Source organism: Mobula hypostoma, chromosome 9 (genome assembly GCF_963921235.1).
Source record: "Mobula hypostoma chromosome 9, sMobHyp1.1, whole genome shotgun sequence".
In the NCBI taxonomy this organism is placed as follows: Eukaryota; Metazoa; Chordata; class Chondrichthyes; order Myliobatiformes; family Myliobatidae; genus Mobula; species Mobula hypostoma.
This window is the reverse complement of record NC_086105.1, coordinates 51,933,974-51,953,707: the sequence shown is the minus strand read 5'-3', so window position 1 is coordinate 51,953,707 and position 19,734 is coordinate 51,933,974. Positions and strand designations below refer to the sequence as shown.

The following is a 19,734-nucleotide window of genomic DNA, read 5'->3' as shown; positions in this document are numbered from 1 at the left end:
TCAGGCAGCGTCTATGGAGGGAAATGGATAGTTGATATTTTGGGGCCAGATGAAGAGTCTTGACGTGAATTGTCAACTGTCCATTTCCTTCCATAGCTACTACTTCAAATACTGAGTTCCTCCAGTGCTTTTGGGTGTTGTTCTAGCATCCAAATAGTTCATTTTTATTCAAACACTTAGTAATTGAAGGCATTTAATTAGAAAAAATGTATTCATTCCAAGGCTACAAGAATAGAAATGGTAAAAAAAAAATTATAAGAAAAGACACAAGAGAAGCAAACTAAAACTGAATTAAGACCTCTGGAGTTTACAAGGGAGGCAAGAGAGATAAGGAAGGAAGCTGAGAAAATTAAATAAGCAAAGACAATCCAAAGAGTAAAATAAAGTATTCTATGAACAAACGGTAAAGGAATTGCCGAATATGAGGCAGTCCTTTGACAGAATATGGAAATTAACAGTCATATATAAAAAGTACTTTGAATGATTATTTAAAAGCAGGGTACTGGGGAGGAGATAAGTCATGAACTGGTTAAAGCTGAAAGTTGTATAAAAAGAAATAATAAAGGAGGTAGTTCAATCAAATATCAGGATGCAGAAACCAATGTCATGCATACATGGACTATGATGAGAATATGAAAGAAATAATGAACAACTATAAATTATATTCAGTGATTGTGTTGAGAATGGATCTCTCTTAGAGGGCTGATGGTCCAATGTTGCAACATTTTTCAAACCAAACCGAGTAATTATGGGTCAATCTGTTTAACATCTTTTGTAATTAAAGATGAAAACATACTTGCAAATTATTGCTTATTTAGATAAAGATAAAGTAATTGTAAAACTTCAACAGAGACTTGGTAAGCAAGCCTGATGTGATGAGATGAAAGGACAGATGTGATGAATGATGCTTTGGAGGCAGTTTAGATTTTTCCAAAAGTTTTTTTACAGAGGGCATGAATTTTATGTTACGTGTCACAAAGTTTAATAAAAAGAGACTAAAAGAAAGAAAATGCAAAGGGTGGCAAAGGTAATTTCTGCTAGTTGTGGAAAGGGATAACATATCAATAATGTATGAGAATGATACAGACAGACTTAGGAGGGTGCAATGTCTATATATGCAAAGGTAAAATGGAGATGATAGCAAGTAATTTTGGGAATCAAAGGAAGCCATGAGAGCATACTTATAGAAAATAAATTGAGAAAAAAAGCTCTGGCAGGAGAGAATATTTACTACCAGTGATCAGAGATGAACTTCTATTGCTAAATAAAACAAAGTGGCCCTGTTTTTTTTTATTGTAAGTGACTTTGTACTTGACACACTTGTTCTTTGCAAAGAAAAGCACTCTAGTAAGATGACATTGATGGTGAAAAAAAATCAATCTGGTTTATTTCAGAAATAACATGAATTAACACGTAACAACACACACAAAGTGCTGGAGGAACTCAGCAGGTCGGGCAGCATCTATAGAAATGAATAAACAGTCAAGTTTGTGGCTGAGAAAGTGTCAGTTCTGAAAAAGGGTCTTGAAACATTAGCTCAGTTTCTCTCTCCACAGATTCTGACCTTCTGAATGTTCCCTGCATTTTCTGTTTTTACTTCAATTTCCAGCATCTGCAGGGCTTTTTTATTTCAATTTTCCTATTGGTCTTCACAACAGCAGTAATATACCAAATGCCTTAAGTTTGAAGTAGTAATTGTTAACACACACCTTTAGTTCCAATCATAGTGGAAGTTACCTGCACCATCAAAGGAAACTTGTGGCCAGATGACAATCGTACATCCTTGATATTGGCACGCTAAACTGGCAAATGGCCAGTGAACACACCACAGTGGGAAACTTTGCCTTATTAGTGTGTTTCAACCCCAATGGTATTTAATGTATCATCAGTCACTTGCTGGAGATTATAGATATATATCTTGTGAGGGTGTTGAAGCCTTTGGGTAGTGACAAGCACGGCAAACATTTCTGGAATCTTTTGAGCAATTAACTAATTAAATTAGATGTTAGTAGTGGGGTTGGGGGGAGGTGTGCGGTGGTTTTGGTGACCATGCAACTGGGCATCGCTTACAACAGGGTGAGTACACAGAGGGTTCATGTTGCAGGGCTACCTGATGCAAGAGAAGAAGTAGAAATTGGAAAAGGAGGTCTTATCCCAGCAGGTAAGCCAAGGTGTCCTCACATCCACTTTGCTGAGAAGCAGTGCCTTAGGAGGCTCGGCTTTGACAAGGTGGTGCGAGGAATGAATTTGCCTCATGTTACAGACACAATTGAAGTCACAAGCAGGGTCAAGACCACCCCTGCTTCAAGGATCCTTTCTGACTCCGGCTGCCACTCTCTGTGTTAAAAAACTTACTCTGATATCCCCCTCCATAGTTTCCTCCAATCACCTTAAAATTATGCTCCCCCTGAGTGTGATGGAGTAAAAAAAATCAGGGATATAGTCAAAGGATAAAGGTGTTATGGTTACTTATGTGACATCTAGAATTGACTGTGTGGAGGCTTTATCTGTGATCACAGACTAACTGGATATAACAAGATGGAATACCTTCTAATTAATGTTAATCTCAAGAGGTTCTAATTAGTTCTCTTGAGGCAATGCATGTACTTCCCTAGACATGAGAAAACTAACAATATATAGTATATAAAGTCACTAGTATGCGCTTTTTATTCCTCTCCTTGAAGACCATAAGACAGAGGAGCAGAATCAGGCCATTCAGCCCATTGAGTCTGCTGCACTATTCCATCGCGGCTGATTTATTATCCCTCTCAACCCTATTCTTGTGTCTTTTCCCTGTAATCTTTGACACCCTTATTAAGCAAGAATCTATCAACCTCTGCTTTAAATATACTCAATGACTTGGCCTCCACAGCTGTTTGAGGCAATGAATTCCACAGATTCGTCACCCTCTGGCTAAAAGAAATCCTCTCCATCTCTGTTCTAAAAGGACGTCCTTCTATTCTGAGACTGCGTCCTGGACTCTCCCAGTATAGTAAACATCCTCTCCACATCCACCCTGTCTGGGCCTTCCAATATATGATAGGTTTCAATGAGATCCTTCCCCCTAATTCTTCTGAACTCCAGTGAGTACAGACCCAGAGCCATCAAACACTCCTCATATGTTAACCCTTTGATTCCCAGGATCATTCTCATGAGCCTCCTCTAGAACCTCTCCAATGCCAGCCAATTTCTTAGTTAAGGGGCCCAAACTATTCACAGTAATCCAAGTACAGTCTGACAAATTCCTTACAAGATCTTGGCATTACATCCTTGTTCTTATACTCTAGTTCTCTTGAAGTTAATGTTAACATTGCATTTGCCTTCCTTACCACCAATTGAATCTGCAAGTTAAGGTAGTACCAAACCTACCCTTGTACTGTTTCCTCAGTGCATTTTTGTCGAATATAAGAGGCTTGATTACACCACAGGATCTACTTTTAGCTACGTTTTATAATTGCAACCATTAAAAAATAGCAAAGAACAATAGATACACCAACCATTCATTCTGGTGCATTCCCAGTAACAGTGATCCACATACCTATGCCCGGGCTGGTGCTCAGGACAGCTTTACCCCTGGCTGCAGGAAGGTTACTGCCTTGGGAGTGAGGGCAGCTGCAGATGGTGTGATGGGTTTTAAGGAGCTCAGGATGGAGAAGGTATCACACTGCATCCCCTTCCTGTGGGCAGCAGTGGCCTGTCTCGACTGACATACGAAACAGTAATGAGGACTCTGCTTGGGGAACTTCTATCTGACTTTCCCAAACCTGCCTCTTCCCAATCTCGCTGTAATTTTGGGTTAAATTCCCACTACTGCTGGTAAGGAGTTTGTACGTTTTCCTCGTGACCACGTGGGTTTTCCCCGGTGCTCCTGTTACTTCTTACATTCCAAAGACGTGCTTACCATTATGATTAGTGAGTTTTGAGCATGCTACACTGGCGCCGAAAGCTTGGTGACACTTGTGGGCTGCCCCCAGCACATCCTCGGACTGTGTTGGTCGTCGGTGCAAACAACACATTTCACTGTATGCTTTGATGTACACGTGACAAATAAAGCTAATCTTAATCTTGGCCTTTATTGCAAAGCTGGCTACCAGTCCCACAATGGGAAGGACATCTTCCCAGCTACAGGGCACAGGTCCTGAGGCTGTGATAGTAGCACTGTATGTAGGCTGTGCGCCATCTCGTTACTTTGGCACCATGAGCAGATGTCTGGTACTAGGATCTACTGCCTTGCCTCTTTCATAGTCCCACTGCTAGCTTTCCACCCGATGCCCTTCAACCAGCAAACCCGGACCACTGTGCCTCGGCCCAAGATGGTGCAGTGCCAGGTTGGCTCACCTAGGCCGCACAGCCACCTGCTGCCTCCTCACTCTGAAGGAACAACCATCCAGCTACTCAGTCAGGAAAGATGTGTAATAAGTGGCTAGGCAAAGGCAGTTAAAGATCAGGCATGAAAAAGAAGGACAGGGATGATTAGTTAACATCACCATTCTGAAATATTTAGTGGTACTTTTCTCCATGTTTAACTTAGTTCTGAAGCATTTACTGAAGATTTGTTCCCTCGCTTCTGCTTTCAAAGTCTTCTGCTGAGGTGGGCACTAAAGGAGCAAAACCAACACGGGAACAGACAGTATAGCGAAAGTTATCTTTTATTTACCGGCAGTGGCTTTGCAGGGAAGTTAGTTTGTAGTTACTACGGTCCCAGGCAGATAACAGCGAGGCACTGCAGCTCCCTTTCACACCTGACGCAGTGTTTTTGGGAAATGAAAGGCGACTTCAGTTGTAGGGTCAGTCCCATTGGTACAGAGGTAACACCTGGGAGAGAAACCACTTCTCCACTCATGGATGTTGTCAAGTTTTGATGTCTCGTTTACAGTTGGTCATGTACACAGCTGAGACTACTTTTACGAGGTGGAACAGATAAAGGTTTCCCCATGTAATTGGTAAGTTCATCACTCAATTGCACATGCACTCCGTGTAGTCACTGGGCCAATGACAGACCGCAACAACGTGACACGTTGACCCCAACTTACTGTAGCTGAGGCTGCTGTCATCCTAGTTTAGGAGGTATGCTGTTGTTCAGTGTAGTCAGAGTTACACTTGTCGACCAAGGTTATAGCAGGCATCTTCCTGATTGAAGATGCATTTACACAATCAGGAACATGGCAGGGGTATTCCTGGTGGAAGCAGCCATCATGCAGGCTAGAGGATTACTTTTCTCAACATACATTAGTCCCCGCAGTTAGGATGCTGGCCTCAGTGAATGACAATGACGTTTGATTGGAAGGTATTGGGAATCTTCCACTCGCTACTGCAAAACTTAAAACTTTATATTAATTTTTATTATTTTTTTATTTAGAGAGACAGTGTGGAATAGGCCTTTCCAGCTCTCTGAGCTGCACCGCCCAGCAACCCAGATCCTAACCTAATCACAGGACAATTTACCACCTACCCGGTACGTCTTTGGACTGTGGGAAGACACTAGAAGAGCAGGAAAAAACACATGCATTCCATGATTCCTTACAGAGGATACCAGGATTAAACTCTGAACTTCAACATCCCAAGCGGTGATAGCGTTGTATGAACCGCTACGCGATCGTAACGCCTTTTAATTGATGGTGCTTCTGGTTATAACTGATTGCAAAAATTCCTGTACAGTGGAAAATGTACGTCATGCTGCCAAGGTGAATCAGTACAAATCCTACTGCTCACTACCAGCCACTGGGACTTGCCAGGGATTTCAAAAGTCACGTGGTGGCAAAGTCTGGGTGAAAGAATGCCAGTGTGTCAGGTTGTAGAACCAATGAGGCTGGGTCTTCATGAGAATCTCTGGGCTATGAGGTGCGCCCGGATGGTACGTCCAGACAATGCTCTTCTTTGCTGGTGATCGCTAGCATTCTCTTCCTTCACTTTCCCTTCCTCCCCCTCCTCCTCCTCCTCATCAGCTACCTCTTCCTCTTCGACTTCCTCCTCATCTTCATCATCGTCGTCATCATCGTCATCCTCGCCATCCATTTGCTGAAAGTCTTCAGGCAAGGGCTGTCCCCGCATGATAGCCAGGTTATGTAGCATGCAGCAGACGACAACGAAACGCGAGACCCTCTCCGGCGAATATTGGAGAGCCCCGCCAGATCTGTCTAGGCACCGAAATCTCGCCTTGAGGACTCTAATAGCATCCTTCACCAGGCTCCTGGTGGCCCTATGGCTTTGGTTGTAATTGCACTGGGCAGTGCTTGCAGGAGACTGGACAGGGGTGAGGAGCCACGGAAGCAGGGGGTAGTCCTTATCACCCAAAAGCCAACCATCTAAGCAGTCTGGTGGCTGGAACATGGCAGGCACTTCGGACTGCCTCAAGATGAAGGCGTCGTGGGAGCTGCCGGGGTACATAGCATTGACCATGAGGAACTTCTGCTCGTGGTCACAGAGGAGCTGCACGTTGAGTGAGTGGAAGCCCTTGTGATTCCTGTACAGCTCCGGCTTCACGTGGGGAGTGCGGAGAGCTACGTGAGTGCAGTCGATCACTCCCTGCACCTTGGGGAAATTGGCAATGTGGGCAAACCCATCTGCCCGCTCAGCCTGCTGTTCCGCGCCCTCGGGGAAGGAGATGAAGTCCTCCCTCCTGGAGTAGAGGGCGTCCGTCACGTCCCGGATGCAGCAGTGTGCTGCAAACTGCGAGATATGGCACAGATCAGCGGCGGCAGCTGCCTGGAAGGAGCCAGAGGCCAGGAAGTTCAGGGTGACAGTGACCTTCACCTCCACTGGCAGAGCAGTCCAAGCTCGGGTACGGGGCTGAAGCTCTGCCTGCAGAAGCTGGCAGATCTCTGTCACCACCGCCTTCGAGAACCTCAACCTCTGGATGCACTGCTCCTCAGAGAGCTGAAGGTAGGACCGGGGCTCCTTGTAGACTCTCGGGGTGTAGGGTCTCCGAGGGACTGCCTTTCTTTCCCTTCTCCTTCGGAGTACCTTGGCAAGCCTGGCTTTCTGCTCGACCCTCTCCTCCTGCTCTTGATCGTGCTGCAGACCCAGAGGGACAACAACCAAAGCTCCCATGGCCAAGAGGTAATGAAGTTGCTCAGTGCTTTTCCAAATGCCTCACGCTGCCCATAGCTACATTCTTCTAGCTTCCTCGGAGGAACTCAGGCGATCCAGGTCTGACTCCTGACAAACTTCCATTAAACAGAACTGGGTGCAAGACCCAAATTTTCTCTTAGTGAAAATACTCTCAAAAGAACTTCAAGCAGGAGCCTTCGAGCCAGAACTGCAGGAGCACTAACATCACCTGTATCTGCTCTTCATGCAGGGAGCAATCGACCCTTAGAGGAAGACCACATAGTTGTTTGTCTCGACTTGCATGCAGCAAATGAGTTAACTTGATTATTCAAGCAAAGTGCTTAAGAAGCAGGCATTATTAGGTAGAGTCTCCATCCCAGTGTATCTGTGAGTTCACACCTTGTAAACTCAACCTGATAGAAATGCCAACAACGTACCTTCATGGCCAAATAGTTCAAGAAGCCAACATGTTGTCAGTTTTTAGGTGATTGGCTACAGATTTTTTTGCACTGGTTGGCGAGGGAGGAAGGAAGCCACGATCCTACAAAAAAAAAGCAGAGAATGATTTTAGATTAAAGATGCAAGTTGTTGCAAAAGAATTATCAATTAGTTGGAGGGGAAAGCCATTGAATGTGTAATGTAAGGGAAGCTGAGAGTGAGGAAGGATGGGGAATGAACCAGTGATGTGAAAAGGAAGGAAGGAGAAAGAGGAGGGGAGCTGGAGGGGAGCAGATGGGAGCTGGGAAGGGGACGAGGGAAAAGTGGGACGGGGAGCAAGGGATGAGAGTGAAGGTGGTTATGGGGTAATGTAATGAATGGAAGAACAATACGAGATGGTTAGGAGGGAAGACGGGAGAGGAACAAGAGGAAAGGAGTGAGAAGGAGGAGGAAAAGAGGGGAGGCACAAGTGAGGGAGAGAAGGAGAGGGGGAGAAAGAAATAAGAAGATGGTATGGTAAAAAAAGAGGACAAGAGGATAAGGGAAGATCTAAGGTGGATGAGGAAGAGCCAAAAGACGTGGGGCAGTAGCCTTGGGGGGGGGGAGGAAAAGAAGGAAAGAGGTTTGAGGAGCTGGAGGGGTGTGGGAGAGGAAGAGGGGTGGTGCTGAAGGAGGAGGAGGAGTGAGGGGGAGGAGAGGAGGAAGGGTGGTTGAGGGGGAGGAGAGGAGGAGGGGTGGTTTGATAGGGAGGAGAGGACGAGGAGTTTGAGGGGGAGGAGAGGACGAGAGGTTGAGGGGGGAGGAGAGCAGTTGGGGAGGGGAGGACAAAAGTTTGGGGAGAAGAGGATGAGGATGAGGAGTGGGGATAGTGTGAGGGTAGCAGGGGAGGACAGGAGGAGGGGTAGCAGGGGAGGAGAGGAGGTGTAGTGGGGAGGAGTGGAGGAAGGGTTAAGGGGAGGAGAGAATAAACGGTAGCGGGGGACTTAAGAGAAGAACTGAGTAATGAGAATGAGAGGAGAAGAGGGGCATGGGGTAGGCAGAGGAGGGGGAGGAGTTGGGGAGAAAGAAGGGAAGGTTCAGGCAGAAGAAGGAGGGGCTGAGGGAGGGAGAAGGGAGGGGCTGAGAGAAGGAGAACGAGGGTTTGAGGAGGTGCGGGAAGGACAGCGAATGAACCGGTGCGGGTGCAGGAGTTATAGGGAGGTCCGGGTCTGCCTGCCGCGACCTGCTCCCGGGCCTGGGCGCCGCCGAGCTACGGCGATCCTCACGCCCACCTTCTCCCGGCACGGCCTGACGTCCGGGCAGCGCTGCCGCACGGGCAGTGGGGTAACGGGTGATCACAGGCCCAGCGTTAGCGGGGATGAAGCCTCGCCTGTCGCCCTCCCACCTCTATTCCGTCCGTCCGTCCGCCCGCCCACCGCCCAAACCCCGTTTACGCTGAACTCACAGCGGCCAGGCTCCGAGTAAAGCCGCGCCTCTCTCGCTCTGCCGGCGATGAGGGAAGGAGGAGGAGGGGGACTCCTGCTCCGCCCCCGGGGCTTCGGGCCGGCCTCCAGATCCCCGGGCCTGCCTCTCGGGATCCCAAAGCTGCCTTTGGCCCCCACCCCTTCTGCGGTCTCTGGATCTACCCCTTCCCCGGGCTGCGGGTCTGCCCTTCGGATCCCGGTGCAGAACTTTTCCAGGTGTGTCTCTCCCTTCCTTCGGATCCCGCAGCAGCAGTTGCCCCTTTCTCCAGGCCGCGGGTTTGCCCTCACCTCCAATTTCAGAGTTGCCCCTGACCGACCCCACGTCTCTTTGAATTCTCGATATGAGGTAATCATTCAGTTACCCTGGCTCCAGGCATAAATTCCCTCCTTTCTCTTTGAGTCCTCCTACCCTCTCCCAATTTGCCCTCATGTTTTTAATGTAATGTACAAAACCCCTTGGTATTCACCCCCCCCCCCCGTTCTCACCAAAGACATTTCATGGCCCCTATTAGCCCTGCTGGTTCTGTATTTTATGTTCTCCTTCCTTTATGTTCTTCCAGTTCGAGTTTATTGTCATTCAATTGACAACATGTATACCGTCAAATGAAATGGTGTTCCTCTGGACCAAAGTACACAACACATAAATCAACAAGTAATAAAATATATTTCACAAGATTGACGTTTAGCTCAACTTAAAAAGTAAAAAGTCTTAACACTACTGGTTCTTCATAGCTCTTGAAGAAATCGGCTTTCTAAACCTTATGCGTTGTTCTTGCAACACAAAAGCTTATTTACTTTAAGACCTTTTAGCTTTCCAGTCACCTTCTCCTTAGTAATAGTGTAACGTGCTGTAAGGGTTCACTGCTAATGTAATGGTTTTTTTGCACTGTTCACTGCTGAAGTAACCGTTTCTCTGTAGCAGCAATGTTTGGGTTATGGCTGGAGATAACAGGATGCATGTTAACCAATCAGAATTTTGTTGCCCTGTCTTGTAATTCTGGAAGCAGTTGATTTTGTGGACTTTTGCCAGAGGGAGAGAGAGAGAGATGAAGAGAGAAAACGCAAATGGAGAGATTTGGTAGACCGCCAGACGGGGTGGACTCGGAGCGGGAGTCCGAAGGTCGGCGACGCTCGGAGGAGACCGATGGTGGAAGAAGGACTACTGAGTGAGCTCCAACTTTGTGCACAGACTGTTTATTATTAAATCTTATGATTTGGGCCCTTTTTCTTTTATATTTTGTTTCTCTACTAACCATGTAGTTAAAGTAAGAGTTATAAAGCTTAATCATTTAATCACATATTGTGTACTGTTTGTTATTTCGTGGTACTGATTTGTAACAGGGGACACATCGTGCAGCATCCACGCAAACAAGATTTCTTCAGTTTGGCCGGGCAGGGGGTTATCACCCCTATATTAAGCCGCTAGGCGAAGCGAGTGTAACAATAGCAACTACACTCACTTCTCCCCCTTTTTACTCTCAAATTTCTGGCATATTGCCTGTCTTCTACAGTGAAGAACAATGCAAAATACTTACTTGTCTTAAGTTCGCCCATCATTTCGTTGTCCTCATTGCTACCTCTCCAGTATCACTTTTCAGTGGACCGATATCCACTCTCTTTTACTCTTCATGTATCTGAAAAAAAGACTTTTGATATCCTGGTTTATACATTTGGGTAGCTTAACTTCATAGTTCATCATTTCTCTCCTTAGAGCTTTTTAGTTGCCTTTGGTTGGCTTTTAAAAGCTTCCCAATCCTCGAGCTTCCCACCATTTTTTCCTATATTATATGCTCTCTCTTTTGCTTTAATGCTGCATTTGACTTCCCTTGCCAGCCACAACTGTGTCTTTGTCCTTTTCATATATCCCTTCATCTTTGGGATATATCTATCCTGCGCCTTCTGAATTGCCCCACATTATCCAGCCATTGTTGCTCTGCCATCATCCCTGCTAGTGCCCCTTCCAATCAGCTTTGGCCGTCTCTCATGCCTCTGTAATTCCCTTTACTCCACTATAATATGACTTTAGCTTCTCCTTCTCAAACTGCAGGGTGAATTAATTCTATCATATTATGAGCACTGCCACCTAAGGGTACCTTTACCTTAACTCCCTAATCAAATCTGGTTCACTATATAACACTCAATCCAGAATTGCCTTTCACCTAATGGGCTCAACCACAAGCTACTCTGAAGAGTCATCTTGTAAAAATTGTACAAGTTCTCTCTCTTAGGATCCAGCACCAACTGAATTTTCCCTACCTACCCGTATATGGAAATCTCCCATGACTATCCTAACATTGCCCTTTTTACATGCTTTTTCTATCTCCCGTTATAACTTGTAGCCCCACTCACAGGTCTGTATTATAACATCCATCAGAGTATTTTTACCCTTGCAGTTTCCTAATTCTACCCATAAGGATTCTACATCATCCGATCCAATGTCATCTCTTTCTAAGGATTTGATTTCACTTCTTACCAACAGAGCCAGTCCACCCCTCTGCCTGTCCTTTTGATACTTTGTGTATCTTTGGATGTGAAGCTTCTATGAATTAATTTCAGCCATGACACAATGGTGCCTTAACGTCATACCTGCCAATCTCTAACTGCACTATATGCTCATCTGCCTTATTCCGTATACTGTGTGCATTCAAATATAACACCTTCAGTCCTGTATCCATCACCCTTTTTGATTTTGACCCCATGTTACACTTCAACTCATCCAACTGACTGCAATTTCGCCCTATTATCTGCCTGTCCTTCCACACATTCTCACTGCATGCTGCTTCTACTTGTAAACCGACTGTACCATCCTCAGCCCTTTCACTGTTTCCCATCACCCTGCCTAAATAGTTAAACGCTCTCCAGCAGCTCTAGCAAACTTGCCCACAAGGATATTGCTCCCCCCACCCCTCAGGTTCAGGTATAACCTATTATTTTTTACAGGTCATACCTTCCCCAGAAGAGATCTCAATGATCCAAGCATCTGAAACCCTGTACCCTACACCAGTTCCTCAGCTACACATTCATATGCCAAATCATTCTATTCTTACTCTCACCGGCATGTTGCACAGACAGCAGTCCGGGGTGTACTATCCTGGAGGTCCTGCTTTTCTGCTTTCTACCAAAACTCCCTATAATCTCTCTTCAGGATCCCCTCACATTTCCTATCTATGTTGTTGGTACCAATATATACCACAGCTTCTGGCTGCTCACCCTTCCCCTTTGGAATGCTGTGGACCTGATCTGAGATATCTCAGATCCTGGCACCTGGGAGGCATCATACTTTCACATCCTCAGAATCTCGTGTCTGCTCCTCTAACTATGGAGTCCCCTAACATTACTGCACTCTTCACCACCCTTTCCTTCTGAGCCAGAAAGCCAGAGTTTGTGCAAGAGAGCTGGATACTGTGACTTCCCTCCTAAGTGCCCCCCCCCCAAAAAAGTAACAAAGCAGTATACTTGTTACTGATGGGAATGACCACAAGGGTACACAACGCTCGCTGCCTATTCCCTTTCCCTTTCCTGACACATGGGCATACTGTATCCATGAGAGCTTTTACATTGCATGTTCTGTATGTGTGCAACTTTAATGGAAACACAAGAGACTTCAGATGCTGGAATCTGGACCAATAAACAGGTTTGTGTAATGCAGAGTTTTGAACCAAAACAATGGCAATTTCATCATCCTCCACAGATGCTGCCTGACATACTGAGTTCCTCCAGCAGGTTATTTGTTCATCCTTGAAGGATATTGGAAATAGAAATAACTATGCCTTGTCTGCCTCCTTCGTATGCATATCTTGGTGTATGAATTTCAAAGGGAGGAAGCTGTTCCCTAGGTTTATTAACATATATTTTGTTCAGGGAGCTCTGAACATACTGAAGATAACATAAGACCAAATGGCAGAAGAATCTCAACTGGTCAGGCAACTTCTCTAGAGGGACGGAGGAAAGTTCTGGTTGAGACCCTGCATCATCTGCAGTCTGCTATTTACTGTGTTATGAGTATTGTACAACTGTAACATCCAATATTCTGGAAAATCAGAGGGTACTGAGTATAACTAGAGAGAACAATCCTCTGTGCCCACAAGGAGCAGTTGGAAGCGTTATCAGAAATTAATGAGTCACAGAGTTATACAGCATGGATACAGGCTCCTCTGCCCAATTTGTCCAGGCTTTCCAAGGTGCCTCCCTGAGATAGACCCTTCTGTATGCATTTGGCCCATGTCCTTCTAAACCTTTCCAATCCATGTACTTACCCAAATGCCTTTGAGGAGTCATAATTGTACTCACCTCCATGGCTTCATTGTCCATTCAGAAATCTGATGGAGGAGGGGAAGAAACTGTTCCTAAAATGTCCAATGTGTACCTTCAGGCTCCTGTACCTCCTCTCTGATGGTAGTAATGCGAAGAGGGCATGCCTCAGGTGCTGAGGGACCTTTTTGAGGCACCGATTTTTTTTTGAAGAATTCAACCATGATATTGAGTGTGAGACTGTAAATTGTAGTAAGCACTTGAGGATATGATGAAATAATGGATGCTGGAATGGCGCCCAAGGGAGGTGGATGTTAGGTGTGTGAAGTGAGGTGGACTGCATTGAGCAGTGAGTGAAGCTAGTTATTCAGAAGTAGGGCTTGATGGTGTCTTGCATTGGTCATGAGTGTGAAATCTTTAAATTTCTTGTGGCACTGCATCCTTGGCTTTGGTTGGTTTCCTGGACATACTCCCTCCTTCTCTCAAGCAGGCCCACCAAGATCTCCAATGCCACAATATAAAAATGTGACTGATGCACGCTTGGATGCAGGTTTTGCGTGACACTGAAGTAACACCAGTGCCAGGCAGTCAAACTCCAGACTGCTCAGACAAGAGGCCAGAGGTCAGGAAGAACATTGAGTTCCAGGACCTGAATGTGGACATTGGGAACTGTTGTGTATTCAATATTTCAGTATTATGAGAGTAATACTGAAAATACGCTGTTCATTTAACTAATACATTATAGGTTTTATGTTAAAATATGTGTATTGCATACATCATAATGCTGCCACATGATACATGCATGCCTCACTTAAACACGAAGGACACAATTTATCTCCCAACTCTATTGTTTTCCTTTCAATTATTTTAATGTTTTGAAGTTACAAAACATTAAACTAATTGAAAGGAAAACAATAGAGTTGGGAGATAAATTGTGTACTTCGTGGTGACAGGATATTTTTAAAACAAACTCGATATGGTTACTGACTTTTTGAAGCACAACGAGATGTTCGAGTTAAAACAAAAGCACAGTGAGAAGTATTTGAGTAAAACAAGACAGTGTAGCATGTGTTCAAGTTTTAAAAAAGGGAGAAAACAGAAGAACTCATGGATTTATAAACAGTGAGTATTGAATGATAATAATAAGAAAAGAGCAGAAATGGTTGCCTACGTCGGAAAGGATTGACATGTTTGATTACTCAAAAGATAACTGACTCACGTATAAGCTAACTGAACAGTATTTTGAAGCGAATGAAATAGCCAATGAGAAACAAGTACCAATTTTGCTGAGTGCATTGGCGTAAAGGCATACAGTTCACCTCGAAGGTTAACTGCTCCAACCAAGCCAACTGAAATGAGCTTTCAAGAAAGTAATGTAAGAATATTTAGAACTGAAACCATTGTTGATTGAAGAACACATCAGGTTTCATAAGCAGAATCAAAAGGAAGGGTAGTCCGTTTCAGCATATGTGGCTGAATTGAAGAGACTGCTTGAGCATTGAGGAGCTTGATGATGCACTGAAAGATCATTTAGTTTATGGAATCTTACTAGAAAACACTCAAAAACAGTTCCTAACTGAAGCACAGCTTACATTTAAAAGAGTAGTTGAAATCACTGTTTCAATGGAAACTTTAGACAGAGATGCAACTGAGTTGCAGTCAGGAATGAAAGTGAACATGAAGTAAATTCCAATGTCTAAACAGAAACTGGTCTGTCTGAACAAATTATATTACTTTTATAGAAGAGGCTGACATGCACCAGACCAATGCAGGTTTAAAGGTGAAACTTGCAGAAAATGCAACAAAGTAGGACATATTTAAAGATCATGTCAGGCAGACAAAAATAGATAGACTGTATAGGGAAGAGAAAAAGACAAGAACTCAAGTTGTAGTTTCAAGAAGAACACTATCCTGCATGCTGTTAATGAAAAATCTGATAATGATGAGAGTGACACAGGACTGAATAGCCTTGAGATTTACAATATGAAAACTAATAATAGACAAGCAATATGGCTTACCCAAAAGGAAATGTCAAATTAATTAAAATGGAATTGGTCACTGGCTCAGCTGTTTTAGTCATTCCACAAAATCAGCATGAACAGCATGTCAAAGGTACTGAACTGAAGACTGCAGACATCCAACTAAGAATTTATACTGGAGATAAGCACCTGTGGGAATGACATTCATAACAGTGAAATAGAACAACCAACAAACCTCATTGGGCTTGTATGTGATAAAAACAGGAAGGCCAGCTTTGTGGGTGTGTGATTGGCTGAGGCAGCTACAACTTGATCCATTCATCATTTGCATGCCACACCTCTTGCAACAGAATCAACTGAAAGTGAATTAAGGGAAGTACTGGGTGATGCCACAACTGTACACCATGAACCGTTGCCTCACAAAGGACAAACAGGTGTTGCTGCCAACCTCTGTGTCTCTGGTTTGAAAGCATATTGGACCAAGGAAGGACCATGCTGTGCAAAGGAGTCAAAGGAGATACAAAAACAGAGGATTTATCGGATGATGTTGTGGATGAGGAAACCAAGAGTGGAGATCAAATCATGAAGGGAGCATTAATAAGAAAATACACAATAAACTAAATGGACCTTCCCAAGATCAAGATGCACAAACTAGAAGTAAAAGAAAGAAGAAAGGTGTCCAGAGCTGTCAGAACCACTTCCTGCAGCCCCAGAGTCAATTTCCACAACCACCCTAAAGGAGACCCCAGACCTGAGATTGTTTCACAGCTACAGATCTCACCTGCCAAGCAGAGGAATCTCCCTTGTCGGGAAAAGACATTATCCCACAAGAGAAAGGAATCATCCACAGTGATTAAGTATTTAGGCATGAACGGGACAACTAAAAAATTTACTATGCTGTGGATACCTGTACAGTAGTTGTATTTGAACAGTGGCCAATCAGAGTTTGGGAGCAAGAGAAGGAATGACGCACTCAAGTCAGCGGGAATGCATTAAAAAACAGCGGTGTCTCAGAAAGGTAGAGTTCATTATTAAGGGCCCTCAGCATCCAGGGCATGCCCTTTTCTCACTGTTACAATCTGGTAGGAGGTACAGAAGCCTGAAGGCACACACTCAGCGATTCAGGAACAGCTTCTTCCCCTCTGCCATACGATTCCTAAATGGACATTGAACCCATGGACACTACCTCACTGTTAAAAAAATATATTATTTCTGTTTTTGCACAATTTTTAATCTATTCAATATACATATACTGTAATTGATTTATTTATTTATCTTCTATATTACGTATTGCATTGAACTGCTGCTGCTAAGTTAACAAATTTCACGCACATGCCGGTGATAGCAAACCTGATTCTGATTCTGATTCTAGAGTGGGGATTTTGAGTCTTTAGCTCCTCTGGTTTCAGCAAGGAGAAAATTCAATGCCTGATGGTAAAACGTTGTTGGCAGATTTTTTTTTTAAGATTATTTATTGTTTCCTTCTTTATAATTGCACAGGTAGAACAGAAGGGATGCCAGGCATGATAGTTAAATGCTCCCCTTGCAGGATGTGGGATAGCAGGGAAACCTTAATCAATAGGTATGGGAACAGAAATCTCTCTCTCTCTCTCTCTACCCCCTTCTCTACACCTGTCTATCTACACTTCTTTCTCTATACCTCTCTCTCTATTCCTATCTCTCTAACCCCCTCTCTCTACCCCCTCTCTCTAACCCCCTCTCCCTAACCCCTCTGCATAACCCCCTCTTCTTAACCCCCTCTGTCTAACCCCTCTCCCCCCTCTCTCTGCCCCCTTCACCATCTCCCTCCACCCCCCATAAATCAGCGAGTTGTTTTACATAGAAACATAGAAAATAGGTGCAGGAGTAGGCCATTCGGCCCTTCGAGCCTGCACCGCCATTTATTATGATCATGGCTGATCATCCAACTCAGAACCCCGCCCCAGCCTTCCCTCCATACCCCCTGACCCCCGTAGCCACAAGGCCATATCTAACTCCCTCTTAAACATAGCCAATGAACTGGCCTCAACAGTTTGCTGTGGCAGAGAATTCCACAGATTCACCACTCTCTGTGTGAAGAAGTTTTTCCTAATCTCGGTCCTAAAAGGCTTCCCCTCTATCCTCAAACTGTGGCCCCTCGTTCTGGACTTCCCCAACATCGGGAACAATCTTCCTGCATCTAGCCTGTCCAATCCCTTTAGGATCTTATACGTTTCAATCAGATCCCCCCTCAATCTTCTAAATTCCAACGAGTACAAGCCCAGTTCATCAAGTCTTTCTTCATATGAAAGTCCTGCCATCCCAGGAATCAATCTGGTGAACCTTCTTTGTACGCCCTCTATGGCAAAGATGTCTTTCCTCAGATTAGGGGACCAAAACTGCACACAATACTCCAGGTGTGGTCTCACCAAGGCCTTGTACAACTGCAGTAGTACCTCCCTGCTCCTGTACTCGAATCCTCTCGCTATAAATGCCAGCATACCATTCGCCTTTTTCACCGCCTGCTGTACCTGCATGCCCACTTTCAATGACTGGTGTATAATGACACCCAGGTCTCGTTGCACCTCCCCTTTTCCTAATCGGCCACCATTCAGATAATAATCTGTTTTCCTATTTTTGCCACCAAAGTGGATAACTTCACATTTATCCACATTAAATTGCATCTGCCATGAATTTGCCCACTCACCCAACCTATCCAAGTCACCCTGCATCCTCTTAGCATCCTCCTCACTGCTAACACTGCCACCCAGCTTCGTGTCATCCGCAAACTTGGAGATGCTGCATTTAATTCCCTCATCCAAGTCATTAATATATATTGTAAACAACTGGGGTCCCAGCACTGAGCCTTGCGGTACCCAACTAGTCACCGCCTGCCATTCTGAAAAGGTCCCGTTTATTCCCACTCTTTGCTTCCTGTCTGCTAACCAATTCTCCACCCACACCAATACCTTACCCCCAATACCGTGTGCTTTAAGTTTGCACACTAATCTCCTGTGTGGGACCTTGTCAAAAGCCTTTTGAAAATCCAAATATACCACATCCACTGGTTCTCCCCTATCCACTCTACTAGTTACATCCTCAAAAAATTCTATGAGATTCGTCAGACATGATTTTCCTTTCACAAATTCATGCTGACTTTGTCCGATCATTTCACCGCTTTCCAAATGTGCTGTTATCACATCATTGATAACTGACTCCAGCAGTTTCCCCACCACCGACGTTAGGCTAACCGGTCTATAATTCCCCGGTTTCTCTCTCCCTCCTTTTTTAAAAAGTGGGGTTACATTAGCCACCCTCCAATCCTCAGGAACTAGTCCAGAATCTAACGAGTTTTGAAAAATTATCACTAATGCATCCACTATTTCTTGGGCTACTTCCTTAAGCACTCTGGGATGCAGACCATCTGGCCCTGGGGATTTATCTGCCTTCAATCCCTTCAATTTACCTAACACCACTTCCCTACTAACATGTATTTCGCTCAGTTCCTCCATCTCACTGGACCCTCAGTCCCCTACTATTTCTGGAAGATTATTTATGTCCTCCTTAGTGAAGACAGAACCAAAGTAATTATTCAATTGGTCTGCCATGTCCTTGCTCCCCATAATCAATTCACCTGTTTCTGTCTGCAGGGGACCTACATTTGTCTTTACCAGTCTTTTCCTTTTTACATATCTATAAAAGCTTTTACAGTCTGTTTTTATGTTCCCTGCCAGTTTTCTCTCATAATCTTTTTTCCCCTTCCAAATTAAGCCCTTTGTCCTCCTCTGCTGAACTCTGAATTTCTCCCAGTCCTCAGATGAGCCACTTTCTCTGGCTAATTTGTAAGCTTCTTCTTTGGAATTGATACTATCCCTAATTTCTCTTGTCAGCCACGGGTGCACTACCTTCCTTGATTTATTCTTTTGCCAAACTGGGATGAACAATTGTTGTAGTTCATCCATGCAACCTTTAAATGCTTGCCATTGCATATCCACCGTCAATCCTTTAAGTGTCATTTGCCAGTCTATCTTAGCTAATTCACGTCTCATACCTTCAAAGTTACCCCTCTTTAAGTTCAGAACCTTTGTTTCTGAATTGACTATGTCACTCTCCATCTTAATGAAGAATTCCACCATATTATGGTCACTCTTACCCAACGGGCCTCTCACGACAAGATCGCTAATTAACCCTTCCTCATTGCTCAAAACCCAGTCCAGAATAGCCTGCTCTCTAGTTGGTTCCTCGACATGTTGGTTCAAAAAACCATCCCGCATACATTCCAAGAAATCCTCTTCCTCAGCACCTTTACCAATTTGGTTCACCCAATCTACATGTAGATTGAAGTCACCCATTATAACTGCTGTTCTTTTATTGCACACATTTCTAATTTCCTGTTTAATACCATCTCCGACCTCACTACTACTGTTAGGTGGCCTGTACACAACTCCCACCAGCGTCTTCTGCCCCTTAGTGTTACGCAGCTCTACCCATATCGATTCCACATCTTCCCGGCTTATGTCCTTCCTTTCTATTGCGTTAATCTCTTCTTTAACCAGCAACGCCACCCCACCTCC

The 19,734-nt window shown here is 44.5% G+C and overlaps 1 protein-coding gene across 1 annotated transcript; it reads right to left on the bottom strand.

Annotated features, from left to right (window-relative positions):
- Nucleotides 1-1,374: 1,374 nt before the first annotated feature.
- On the bottom strand, nucleotides 1,375-9,019 carry LOC134351718 (putative nuclease HARBI1). Its single transcript, XM_063058280.1, has 2 exons — nucleotides 8,933-9,019; nucleotides 1,375-7,591 (listed from the first exon to the last, which is right to left on the bottom strand). Exon 2 carries the CDS (start codon nucleotides 7,048-7,050, stop codon nucleotides 5,818-5,820), a length of 1,233 nt encoding a protein of 410 aa, XP_062914350.1. The 5' UTR covers nucleotides 7,051-7,591; nucleotides 8,933-9,019; the 3' UTR covers nucleotides 1,375-5,817.
- Nucleotides 9,020-19,734: the final 10,715 nt, after the last annotated feature.

What these genes read in the sequence shown, in the direction of transcription:
- LOC134351718 (XM_063058280.1), bottom strand. Translation starts at nt 7,050, where the DNA reads ATGGGAGCTTTGGTTGTTGTCCCTCTGGGTCTGCAGCACGATCAAGAG.